Below are 12,999 nucleotides of genomic sequence, written 5' to 3' on the forward strand. Positions count from 1 at the left end.
GGTTGGGAAAAAGAAACCATTGATTTTAACAAGTCTGAAAACCAAAAAAAAACCTCGACCTTAAAAATGGCCGGGCCCATCGCTGTCAGGTTTAAGCAGTGATTAAAAAAAATTGTTCAAATTTAGGCTTAGCGATGGAAATAAGAGTTTGATTTATACTGTTGCATTATTATTGGGCTTTTGAGGGGACAAAAACACTTTTAGTCATTAAAAACAAGGCAGCTTACTTTTGCAGGACTGTTCAAACCACTAATTAATACAGACATTAGCCAAGAAACCTTGGATTATTCTTACTGCTTTCTTATTATAATTCAAATCTATTAGAAAGTACTTCCAATGAAAATCCAGTTCAATTTCAAGTTTACCAATATCAACTTTATGATTTATCAAGCTTTTTGCCATTTTCTGGCTACTTGAGCCTGGAAATAAAGAAAGGAAATGCCTTGTTGGCTGTCAACTTGTTGCGTTGCTGCCCCAGCTTATTCATAAAATTCTAATTTCGAGGCCTTTAAAAAAAAGGGTTCTTGAATTTACGAATATAAAATAGCTTAGTTTTTTTGCCAGTCTAAAAATACAAACAGTCTAAAAAACTTGTAGAGCATTTTCTTTGGTTTGCTAGTCCAAAAAACAAAATCTTTACCCCGAAGTCTTGTAGGACTTGTTTTCTTGTTTCTTCTATTAGGGCCAAAAAAAAGAAAGAGAAAAAAAAAAGATAATTTTAAGCTGGGCCAAAGGGGGCCAATCTAACGGTTGGTCAGATTGTGCTTGCGTCCAAAAATCTATTCGGTTTTACCAAAACAGTTTTTTTGGCCCATAACTTGGAACAATAAAACTCCTGGGAGTTAGAATTTAAAGGAATTAACAATTTACCTTTACCTAAAATTCCCTAAATAAAATATTTACATTGTTAAAAAACAAAGGAACGGGCTTGCATGATGGACAAGTTGGCCAAAAAAAAAAAAACAAATTCAATTTAATTTTAAAAAAAAAAAAAAAAAAATTATTTTTTTGCAAAAAATTGCAAAATTCAAAGACATTTTTTCTTGCCAAAAAAAAAAATTTTTGGGTTTCTTTTGTTTTTTTTCAAAAAAAAATGTAAAAAAAAACAAAAAAAACATTTTTCAAAGGCCCTTAAAAAAAAAAAAAAAACACAAAAAGAAACAAGACCAAACTTTTTTACTGGAAATTTTGGGAAAAGCAAAAAAAATTTAACTAATTCAAAACCCTAAAAACAAAAAAAAAAGGGGTCGGCGCTTTGTTCAAAAAAAAAAAGGTTTTCTGTTGCTTTTCGAAAAGGGTTTAAAAACCGCGGTTGAGGAAAAAAAAACCTCCGTAATGGTTAAAAACAAAAAAAAAACAACCAACCCATGTTGGACGGGGAAAAACGCACCGCCAAAAAAAAAATTTAACCAAGTTTAAATTTTTTTTCCTTTAAGCTCCTGGAGAACACTCCTAACTTTCCCTCCACCCTCATGTCTCGCGTGATGGCAAGTGATAGAAACCCTTGTATCGCTTTGTCTCCCGCAGCTCCATCCATCTGTACGACGGGCTTTGATCACATCCATTAGGTGTTTTCCTATTGTCCAACCTGCCATTCCTGCAATTCCCCCGGCTAGCATCACACCCACTTAAATCTGCGAGTGAAAGCAAAGACAGTGACTTGTAAAAATGGTAACTTGTCTTTTTTTAATCCTCAAGGGAATCTGCAAATAAAAAGGAAAGAGTTTTGGGCCATCTGCCCTTAAGCTGCCCTATGAACTTCTGCGGTCTAATATTGGCCTTGGGGTGCATGTTGACCCTTGGGTAGGTTCCCCCCCTCGTTGGACAGCAATGCGGTTATGCTAACCTCCAAGGATATGAGCTAGTTTACAGCAACACTTCAAAGTCCAGGGTGTAGGATTTAGTGGCATCTAGGCGGTGTAGTTGCAAGATCTTAAACTCCCCTTAAAGTCATCTTCTAAGTGCAAAGAAGAAAACGTGGCAAAAAAACAACAAACCAGTGTTTGGTTTGTCCCTTCTAGGTACTGTAGGAAACAAGATGATTCAACATGGCGGACCTCATGGAAGGTGACCAGGGCTTCTGTAAATTTAAAGCTCATATCTTAAGGTAACCAAAATCATAACAATTCATATATCAGTGATTATACACAAATAACAACATACCTATGAATATTATATTCCATTTCTGCGAATAGATCCTCCTAAATGTTACACACTGGACCTTTAAATTCAGATTTACTGACACCGATAGGTACCAAAAAGACATATGGTGTGCTGTCACATGTTTATCAGATACTGAATGTGATTTTGTTGATTTAATTTAAAGGCATAAATCATCCCATGACTCAGAAGTGACTGCAAATATGAAAATAAAACTTACTTACTTACACACACACACAAACATTTTGTTGGAAGAAATTGCGGAGTTGACTTCACTCACCTGGTCTTTTCTTGCCGCTATCTGTCAGATATTCGCAGATGGTTGTGTAAGTCAAGAAGTATGTGGCGTATGATGGCCCGTCTCTTAGCATGAGCGGGAGCGATCCTCTGTAGAGCCCCATGAACCCCTCCTCTTTGATAATTCTCAGCAGACAGTGAACTGGGCCATGGTACTTGGGTTTGGGCATGTTGGTTCTTCCTCGCTTGGACTCTGTCTGACACTGCAGACGTACTTTCACTATGTCACCTGGAGACATCACCAATATCTGTTGGAAGCAGATGAGGAGAGACACATGCCCTTTGATTTCACATGGATGTAAACTTTGCATTTACAGTCTAAGTTGCAGGTTAAGTCATTGAGGCACATGATTTAACAGTGTGTGTATAATTGTATCCGTTACCTGAGCTATACCCCCCGCCATACCAGCCAGGAATACGTCTAGCTTGGTGTTCCCACAACCACCTCCTCGTGCCTGGCTCAGACACTGCAGGCAGTTCCTGTATGTGCCAAACACCACTGAGGAAGTCATAGAGATTGTGGTAACGGGTAGGGACATGCCTTTGAAGAAGCCATGCACCTGATGACACAAGTGAGAGAAACCAGATGATAAACCCATATCACTTTTTTCAGCAATGTAATTGTCTTTATATTGTGATGAAGGCTAATTCGCCTTTAAAGTCAAAATCTACGCTGATGATGTGATGATACCCTGAATCATTCTTGTCTAAGAAAGTGGTTGAAAATGTGTAATTCATATGTTGTTAACACCTTTGACATTATAATCTAACCAGCAGTATCACATTTCACAACATGTTGGCTCCATTTCCAACATTATTCTGGCTCAGCTGGTCCTCCTGACTCCCTGGATTGTGTCACATTTGGACATGGACATGGAAAAAAAAAACCCTGATATCATGACGTTCCACTGACCCCTTCTTTTGAAAATGTTGCTGCTGCACACTGCCATATTCCAGTGAACTGTTTCTGGGTTTGGATCCGGACCTAGAAAAGATAAAGAACGTGATGTAAAAATGATGTCCATTTGTTATATAGCCGTCCTTGACTGTTTCAGATACACATGCCACTTCCTGTACCTTCAGAGTGTCCAGAGGGTAACCCACTGCAACTCCACATGCTCCTGTGTGTTTCCAGAGAAAAGAGAGCATCAAGGACACAACAGAGAAACAGGGATGCTCAAGGTTTACGGGCTTTATCTGCAACCCCTGACAGTAAGGTTAATGTGATGATTTGTTTCTTGTGTGCTGATTTTGAGCTGAGAAATATGAGATGTGACTTAATTATTCTGGACACGTTATAGACTGAAACAAATTAAGGGATCATTCAATGTTAAAACAGTTTGCACATTCTCTGTGCATTGCATTGAGAGCCCCTTACTTGACACATGCTTGTGTGTTATTCAGTCTCACCATGTTTTCACAATTTTCTGAAATGTAGTATCTTTTCAGATGATAGTGAACTTCCTGAAGGTATTCCCTCACTAAAATGATCAGACATATTAAACTGGTTGAGAGTAAATATGACAGATAAGCACACATATTATTTAAAAACACTGCATTTAATTGTACAGAGGGGGAAACAGGTTTCCTCCAAGATGCCAATGAAAGCGCCCAACCTTGTTCTCACAGTGTAATAGCTAACATATCATAACAGCTTTACAAGGCATATACAAGTGAACGTTAGATTTAATCTGGTCTTCTCAGTTGCTGTCATACTGTAATCTCCCCATGCACATACAGCAGCTAGCTCGTTAGCAAACACTAAACGCTAAATGAGAAACGAACTATGCTAGCGGTAGCTGTTACCTGCAAATGATCCAGACACAAAATCAGCGATATGCATCCTGTCAGATGGTGAGTGGCCGACAGATATTGGTCAGATGTGAGTCCATTCTTCCTCCGGCATGTGCCGTAATACGGCAGTAACCTTGAGTGTGTAGCTGTTACATGATGAGTACCAGAGGCGTGTCTTACCGCCAGCCAACAGCGGCGAGTGGAAGGATTGGTTACGGCTTTTGCCGAAGATAGCCGAATGTGTCACTAGTCAGAGTAGGCAAATGTGTGTATGCCTTATATATACCTTATATATATATAATACTGTCAATGGTGTACGAAAAAAAACCTCATTATTATTATTATCATACGAAAAAGTCACCTTTTAAAACATTTTTTTTAATGTAGCGGTTAACTCTGTACCCTCTGACCCTCTTGAAGCTTTCAATAAACTCAGCAAACATAAAGTATACTAACTTACTATATACTACTACAGACACACTATCAGTCAACTCAAAAGCAAAACATCACACGGCACCGATGACGCATTTCAACACTGGGAGCCTTTGCGACACGCAGCCAATGAAAGACGAGGATTACGTCAGGAGCGGGGTGTCGGCTTTAAATCTCTGCTCTGATTGGATAGAAACTCTAGCCGACACCGGTATTCCCCGCCCCCTAGTAGTGACTTCCTGCGACGCTAGCTTGCCTGCTACAGAAATAAACCTCCTTGATACAGACAGCGGGCAGCGTGTCGGCATTGACTGTAAACGCCACACCGGTGAATGGAGGTCGTGTAGGTCAACAGAGGAGTTGTATTAGAATAAGTAACAAAGTAAAGTAACCGGCCAGAGAAAGGCAAAGTGTTAGAATTGTTTAATTGTCAGGGTCTTGAAGGGGAAGTCGTCACTAGCTGGCTAGGGGTTAGCTAACAGACGCTAACTGAAAGTGTATGTTACACCATTGGCTAGATTACCAGCTGAGGACAGTGACAGCTAGACGGAAGGGAACGGTTTTAAAGATAACAAAAAAAAAAACAACGTTTCATCGAATCGTTAAGAGCTTCTTCAGTTAGCATTTATACTTTAGCATTCAGGTGTCGTGCAGGAGCGGTGATGGACTTCGTTGCGGGATGCATCGGAGGTAAGTCATGTGGCAGCTGCACTCTATCGTAGACACAGATCGTTGTGCAGTTGCTGAAGAGACACCTTGCTTTGAGACATCGTATCTTGAACTAGTCGAGGTGAAATGCCCCTCCTTTGCTTTTAACTGTATCAAAGCACAAACCTGCACCAGCACCACTCTCACTAATGTGATTCAACTCTGTCACAAGATTACAATTGCATTGTCGAAGCCAGTACTGTAAATGAAATGTCCCGGATTGTGTTTGAGTGAGTGTGAAGTTGTGAGAGGCTTATTCTGGTGCAGGGTCAACCAGAAAATGACCATGTAACGTTTATTTTTCACTTAATTTTATCAGATAGAGTTTGTGGTAGTGTTTGTGATTGTTCAAAAACGCCATACAGAAGGTTTGGTTGAATATGTTGACACTCAAAACAAAATATTAATTGAATCCACCAGGCCTCTGGTGTGCCCAGCATTACAGGGTATTACACGGTATTCATGGGAAGTCTGTTTCAGAGAAGTGCTTGCTCACAGTGGGTGCTCCAGCCTTCTGTATTTCTCCCTTGAGTCACTTGTACAGCCTGTTGAGAACTGAAAGTATGCAAACACTACATCAGGTGCAACCCGAGCTTTCAAGCTAGGATGGCCTGGCTGTTTAAAGGTTCCACGCACACCATAGTCAGATGACATGAACCAGTACACACCCCTGCACAGACCAATCCCATGCTTTCTTTACTGAACAGTGACTGACATGGCAGACCATGTGGTTTCCCCGCCCTCTCAGGATTCAGGGAACCATCTACAGCAAAGGGGGAAGCTGGTTGATGCTGTTTAAGGATGGCCTAGTTTGCTCAAAATTTAAAATGAGGTTAGCTATGAACCAGGGGAGTTTTTTTCTTTCTTTCTTGAAGCCTGCATGCTTTTACATAAAAAAAAATGGAGAATGGAATATTGTTATACCAACTGTGATGCAACTGTCGTTTGTTTTTCCTGTGCTCAGATCATACCAGTGCATTGAGGTCAATGACCGGTTGTCATTGTGTCAAACGCAGGCCTTCTTGTGTTCTTTTCCTGGCTTACAGCTTGGACTCATTCCTGATTGGCTCTTTTTACAAATGGGTCAGGTGACAAAGCAGGTGCTTATGTGGGATTAGCTTGTTGTAGTTGTTTACACAGGTGGGACATTAAATTCACATTTTAATTATTATCATTATTATTATCATTATTTCAAATATTTTTTTAAAATACATATATATATATATATATATATGTGTATTTACCTTAAAAGAGTGTAATTCTGTAATTGACATTCGGGATACTTTTTTGCTAAAACAAACAAAACAATCAATAATAAACGATATTAAATTCATCTAATACTGCCACAATGATCTAACACACCCACAGATATTAAAGACATAGGTATCTAAGTATAAATGGTATCACCTAATGTCTGAGGGTAGACAAGTTGACTGATTTATGGGATTGTAGTATAAGTACAAACTTCCTTTCTATGTTACCTCTTAATGTTGTTTATGGTCGGGCTGGGAACTAATATCAGGTTTCAGCATAGACTCAGGTGAGAAGCCCAAACTAGCACCAGAACATGGACATGTGCTGGTTATGTAAGGCACACTAAAGAAAGTTTTAGAGGGTGATGATGCCCAGTGAGCTGGCTCTGGCTCGATAAGGCAGTGTTACCCTGGAGGAGAGGGCAGTATACTCTAAAATTACACAACAGTGCCAGCAGCAAGAGGTTTAGCCATCAAAGACTAGCCAAATAGTAAAACAAAACGAGTGAAATGGACCGAATACAATGCCAGTGGGTCCAAATTTCTTAAAGTAATCAGGACACTATTGTTAATATTTGCATAGATGTCTGGAAAACCTTGGTATCCAAACTTGTGTTTTTGTAAGAATGAGATAAAGAACAAGGTAACAATGAGGGTACATGGTCCTCTCTAAGTGTTACAATAACATTGAGTAATGTTGCCAGCTCTTATGATTATGAAGTTTGGAGGGTTTATGAGAAGGTAAAAATGAGTTGAGTGTGTCACCCTCTGAGTTTAAATCAAATGTGATTGAAAATAAATGCTGCATGTAATATGTTTGGTACAAAGAAAACACTAGTATTATAGAAAGAAATACTTTTCAATCGAGGCAGATCAAATGAAGAAAGATTATCATTGCCTACTGTATTTTCCTCACTGTTGTTTCCTTTGTCTCCAGGTGCTGCTGGAGTCTTGGTTGGACACCCTTTTGACACAGTTAAGGTGGGCAAAGTTTCTTTTTTTAATGGCACAATGTAATAACAGAGTTTTATAACAACTTAATACACCCTTTTAGGCAGTTCTCTGTTTAATTGCACTTTTCTTTATGAATGCCAACAAAGTTACAAACTGATTTTAGTTTAATAACTGTTTAACAGATATCTGTGTTTTTTTTTATTGAATATTTATTTTGTTTATTGTTTTATCCTTTATCCACATCATCACTGTGCTTTGTAGATAGCGGATAACCGGATTGGTTTAACTGAGTTTTTCTTTTCCAGGTGAGACTGCAGGTCCAGAGTGTTGACAGGCCTCTGTACCGTGGGACCTATCACTGCTTCCAGTCCATCATAAGGCAGGAAACGGTATGTTGGATTTATTTCCCATATAAATCTAATGTGGGCCTGAAACTAACGATTATTGCCATTATCAATTAATCTGTTGATCATTTTCTCAAATATATGTTTGCTCCATAAAATGTCAGAAAACGGTAAGGAATGTTGAGCACTGTTTCACAAAGCCCAAGGATGTATTGTTTTGTCCACAATTCAAAAAATTCGAAAATTTCGCATTTGAGAAGCTGAAATCAGAATTTGGACATTTGAAAAAAAAAAAAAAAAAGAGAGAGAAGAAGCTCTGAGCAATTTGAATGGAATTGGACAATGTACATGTTAAATTACTTCATGTGTTAAATAGAATACTTAAATATTATTTTACAACAGACCAGAGTGAGTCAGTAAAGTAATGCTAGTAAAAGTTATTAAACTATATTCTATATGTACAATGAAAAAACACTTATGTTTGGGACAGTGGTTATGAAGTCTGGGACAGTTGAAAGTAGAATTTGGGATACTGAAGAAAACAGTAGAGTTATGTCACTTTTCCCCTTCTTGGCAAACATAATTGGACACCTTCGGTTGTGAAGCAAAAGTGGGGGACACTTGGAGATGGATATGTGTAGTTTATTAAATTGGGTCAGGTTTCTTTGGTGTGGTTATTTGTCCCCCTGTTGACCTGAATCATCTTGTTTGCTGTTTTCTTTAATTGTCACATTTTCTCCCACAGCGATCAGGAGAACCATTCTTAGCCTGAGTAGTGTATTTAAAAATCTCATTTACATCACATGCCTTTTTGTATTTAAAGCTTCTGAATAACTGAAGGAGAACCTGTCTCTAGGATCATTATTAAAGTAGCCTCAGGGCATTTCAAATGTTTTCACTTATCCTGCCGGCCTTAATTACAGGAAGTATTATAGAATGTGCAAGGAAGACAAAAATGGCTGTCCTGAAAAGATATAGTAACTGATAAGGCTGGTCTTATACTGTATACAACAAGAAAAATAAAATGGAGGTCATATTATCTTATTATCTTATCAAAAGCACAAATTGTGATTAAATTGGCCTTTTACCCATAATAAGTGTGAATATGGCCCTAATAGGAAAATGGAAGACAAAGATAAAGAAGACAGTTATTTTAGTTGAGGACACAGTTAAAATGAGACTAAAATGAAAGCTTTCAGTGATCTGTTAACACACTTTGTCTAATTTGATGTCTCTGACCCTCTTACAGGTATTTGGTTTGTATAAAGGCATTGGATCCCCCATGATGGGCCTTACATTCATCAATGCTATAGTGTTTGGTGTTCAGGGAAACGCCATGCGGAAGCTGGGACACGACACCCCCACAAACCAGTTCCTTGCCGGTGCAGCAGCAGGTGCCATCCAGTGTGTAATCTGCTGCCCAATGGAACTTGCTAAAACCCGCATGCAAATGCAGGGCACCGGAGAGAAGAAGTCCTCTAGGAAGCTGTATAAGAACTCCCTGGACTGCTTGGCACGCATCTACAATCGAGAGGGTCTGCGGGGCATAAACAGAGGCATGGTGACCACGCTAATCCGTGAGACACCTGGCTTCGGGGTATATTTCCTGACCTACGACGTGCTGACGCGCAGCCTTGGCTGTGAGCCAGACGACCGCTACATGATCCTCAAACTGCTGTTCGCCGGGGGCATGGCTGGCATCGCCTCCTGGCTTTCCACCTATCCTGTGGACGTGATCAAATCGCGGCTGCAGGCGGATGGTGTGGGTGGAGTCCACCAGTACAGCAGCATTGCCGACTGCGTGCGACAGAGCGTCAGAAGAGAGGGCTACATGGTGTTCACGCGAGGCCTCACCTCCACGCTGCTACGAGCCTTCCCCGTGAACGCAGCTACTTTTGCCACCGTCACCCTCATCCTCATGTACGCTCGGGGGGTGGAGGAAGGACCTAAAGACTGTGAGCAGGCTCAGCCAAGCCACCACACGCAGATCCAGCCGCAGGCCCAACCGTCCAGCCTGTGACAGCACAGAGGTCTCACCCTCAACCTGGGCACTTTACAAGAGCAAGGGAAGACAAAATATACAAACAAACCCTTTATTACTGTCAGACCAGTCATTCCCTATTTTGAGTCAGAAAATACCTGGTTTATATAAACTTTCATGTCAAAAAGTAAGCAAAGGACAAACATATTTATTTTTTGCGATAATTTTAAGTTTCAGATTTGCCTCTGAAGATCCAGACTTGTAAAGATGGTGTTACCTCTAATAATATGATGGGAAAATTGGAGCTATGAGATTCATGAAAGTTTTTAACAGCAGCTTTTATCTGTGAGAAACCTCACTCATTAGACTTGTTACTGAGCCACAAAACTGAGTGTGGCTAGGTAGTGTGTACACTGTAGACACTGGAAGTTGTCTCTCTCTATTACATATATCTTGAAATGTGCAGTGATTAACTGCACCTGTGTGTGTATATATAATTGATTTTGATTCATTTCTTTTTACATGTATGTTTGTGTGAAACATTTTTCGTGCCTTATAATATGAATACTTTTTATTTTGCGTAAGGAATTTGAAGCACCTGTTTGTACCTGAACTGTATCCTCTGAAGAGCAAGCAAGAGGGATGGAATGTAGCATTTGATAAGTCCGCAGAATTTATCACCTGTGTCTGCTTTCAAACCAAAAACCCCACATTGCAGCTATAATCTAATCATCACTAAAGCACTATTAGTCCACACAGCACGTCAGTATCCATTGTCAGCAAAAATCCACTGGTCTGATGGGCTCTTCAGGGACCGAATGCTAAGTGTCTGTGTGTGAGTCAGGATTGTAGATGGCACTGTCTTTTACGTCTTGTTTGGTGTCATTGGCATGTTGTGTTATACCAAGTAATGTGAAGTTTTATCATGTCATTTTAACTTACTGTATTGAAGGCCTGAACCAGGGGTGGAACATTACGCTATATGTGGCACTGTACTTGTCCAACAATTTTTTTTAGGGGAATCCCTACTCAACTACAACTACAACAACTTAGGGGCCAACAAATGTCCCAATATTTAGGACGGCGCTCATCCCTTTGATTCTGTTTATATTCAACTTTTTGTGAAATGGGAACGTGAAGCCCATAATGTTCCCCCAGGGGGCACTGTAGGGGATTTGTTGCAGTCTGTGATAGTTTGAAGTGCATTCTGGTTGGGGAAGCTCGAACAATATTGAACATATTCTACAACCTGCAGTATGAAAAAATGCTAACATGGCTTCAGCAAAAAAATAACAATGTTCAGACCTCCAGTTTGTAATGCAGACTTTATTTATTTTTTTTGAAGGTATTATTTTCCTTAACCTGTCAAAAATATGTATTTGTGTGTACCATATACTGTACCTAATCTGGATTGGGGCTTTAATTCGACTTATTTATTTTTGAAGTTACTATATTGGCTTAATAATGTACCTGTATTGTTAATGAGTGGGATTTGCTTTCTGCATGTGTGTGGTCAGTATCCAATGATTTTGTCTGTATTTTATGCCTGAATGTTGAATTTCCTGCTGTGAAGCAATCAAAGTTTCTCCCGTACAAATGCTAATGTTCCCATCACAGCTGTAAATGGTCAGTACGACTGACAGTCTGTTCCCCTGAATGCTTTTTTGCGCTCTGTCTGAAGTTGTAGAACTAGCAACAAATCAAACTACTGTCATTTGTGTAGGAATACGGAATGAGTCTGTGAAAGGCTGTGCTGAGAACAGGAATTCATAGATGCACTAAAACCCTCAGTATGTTGAATGTATCACACCTGTGGTGACTCAGGTGTCTCAAAGAGTTGAAGTGATTTCTTGGAATCCTGTTGTTTAAATTTAGGTGTCACTAGTTTGAATTGTTCAATGCTGCTGACACACTTGAAAGTGTGCATGTTTGTATTCTGGTTTTAATGGTGGGTGACGATGAGTGCAAAGGGATATTTGATGTGTCATTTAAAGCTGCTTGTGTTTAATCAATAATTCCACCTCTTGAACAGTGACTCCGACTGTAAAGTAGATTACGTCTGAAACTTGGTGATTGCCATTTGACAGCTGATGTGAGAGATGCAATATGTACAGGATGTAACTGTATTCATGTGAGATTGTTTTGAAGTAGTAATGTAAATATATATATATATACTGTATAGATACATAACATATATTTTTCAGTCTAAAGTAGTTGTGTGGTTCCCCGAATGTCGAAGTTTGAGCAGCTTTTAAAGTCTGTATTTGATCAGTTTGAGTCCACTATTACACTGAAGAGGTTTTAACTGAAAAACTGAGATGTGATATTTTTGTAACATAGTCATACATAACCTATTTGTCTAGATTTATCACTGATGAGCTGTACAAATGGGTAAATAAAAATCAACTCAGCAGCTGTTTGTTTGTTTGCTATCCAACCCTCTCTACACTTGGGTAATGACAATAGTCCCCATAATTAACAAATGATGACATCCATACACCCTTCCTTTGGAAAACATACTAATGTTTCTGTGGTGAACAGTGTCAACTGAGGAGGCCTGATGAGGTTTTATTGAGCAAGTACTTGGTGAGATACAGAGATGCACAGCAACTATTATAGTAACACACAATCCCTGATCTAGGCATGACAAAATGTAGTTGCTATTGTCAGTCAGGGATGACGCAGCATCTTACGTGGTGTTAACAGGGTGTGTGAGTCTCAAGGTTTACACACTGACTTATTAATATACCTGATTGTTTGAGCATTCGGCACGTCTGTTAACACCCAATGGGTGCGTCCCAAAGCATCCAGCGCTGCTCTCACTGCTCTGTGTCAAGCTGTACATCTGTTGAGTAAACCCACACACACATTAAAACACAGTATCATAAACTGAACCTTTATGTGATTTAATTGTTGATCATTATGGCTGAGTGGTCCAATCAGATAGCACCTGAAGACAACGGATTAATTTACACTGCAGAGCACAATGTCTAAAATTAGTCTTTTGAGTCTTTAAATTACATCTTTACTTTAATACAATAACTGGTAGATTATAAACTCCTTTAGGACCCATCTT

The 12,999-nt window shown here is 39.4% G+C and overlaps 2 protein-coding genes across 2 annotated transcripts in view; one reads left to right on the forward strand and one right to left on the reverse strand.

Moving 5' to 3' along the window:
- Positions 1–4,444, reverse strand: part of slc25a47a (solute carrier family 25 member 47a) — a 6,392-nt gene extending 1,948 nt beyond the window's left edge. The window contains exons 1-5 of the mRNA XM_035679298.1: positions 4,264–4,444; positions 3,535–3,578; positions 3,371–3,442; positions 2,841–3,017; positions 2,441–2,705 (exon numbers count right to left, since the gene is read on the reverse strand). Of these exons, the coding sequence (XP_035535191.1) occupies positions 2,441–2,705; positions 2,841–3,017; positions 3,371–3,442; positions 3,535–3,578; positions 4,264–4,300 (595 nt within the window). The 5' untranslated portion in view covers positions 4,301–4,444. The remainder of the gene's footprint in view (positions 1–2,440; positions 2,706–2,840; positions 3,018–3,370; positions 3,443–3,534; positions 3,579–4,263) is intronic.
- Positions 4,445–4,950: 506 nt separating this feature from the next.
- slc25a29 (solute carrier family 25 member 29) lies at positions 4,951–12,336 on the forward strand. The gene is made up of 4 exons (XM_035678950.1): positions 4,951–5,373; positions 7,582–7,625; positions 7,904–7,987; positions 9,192–12,336. Exons 1-4 carry the CDS (start codon positions 5,346–5,348, stop codon positions 9,960–9,962), a joined length of 927 nt encoding a protein of 308 aa, XP_035534843.1. The 5' UTR covers positions 4,951–5,345; the 3' UTR covers positions 9,963–12,336.
- Positions 12,337–12,999: the final 663 nt, after the last annotated feature.

This window comes from Morone saxatilis, unplaced genomic scaffold (genome assembly GCF_004916995.1).
Source record: "Morone saxatilis isolate NCDOM2014 unplaced genomic scaffold, NCSU_SB_2.0 Contig7, whole genome shotgun sequence".
Taxonomy (NCBI): domain Eukaryota; kingdom Metazoa; phylum Chordata; class Actinopteri; family Moronidae; genus Morone; species Morone saxatilis.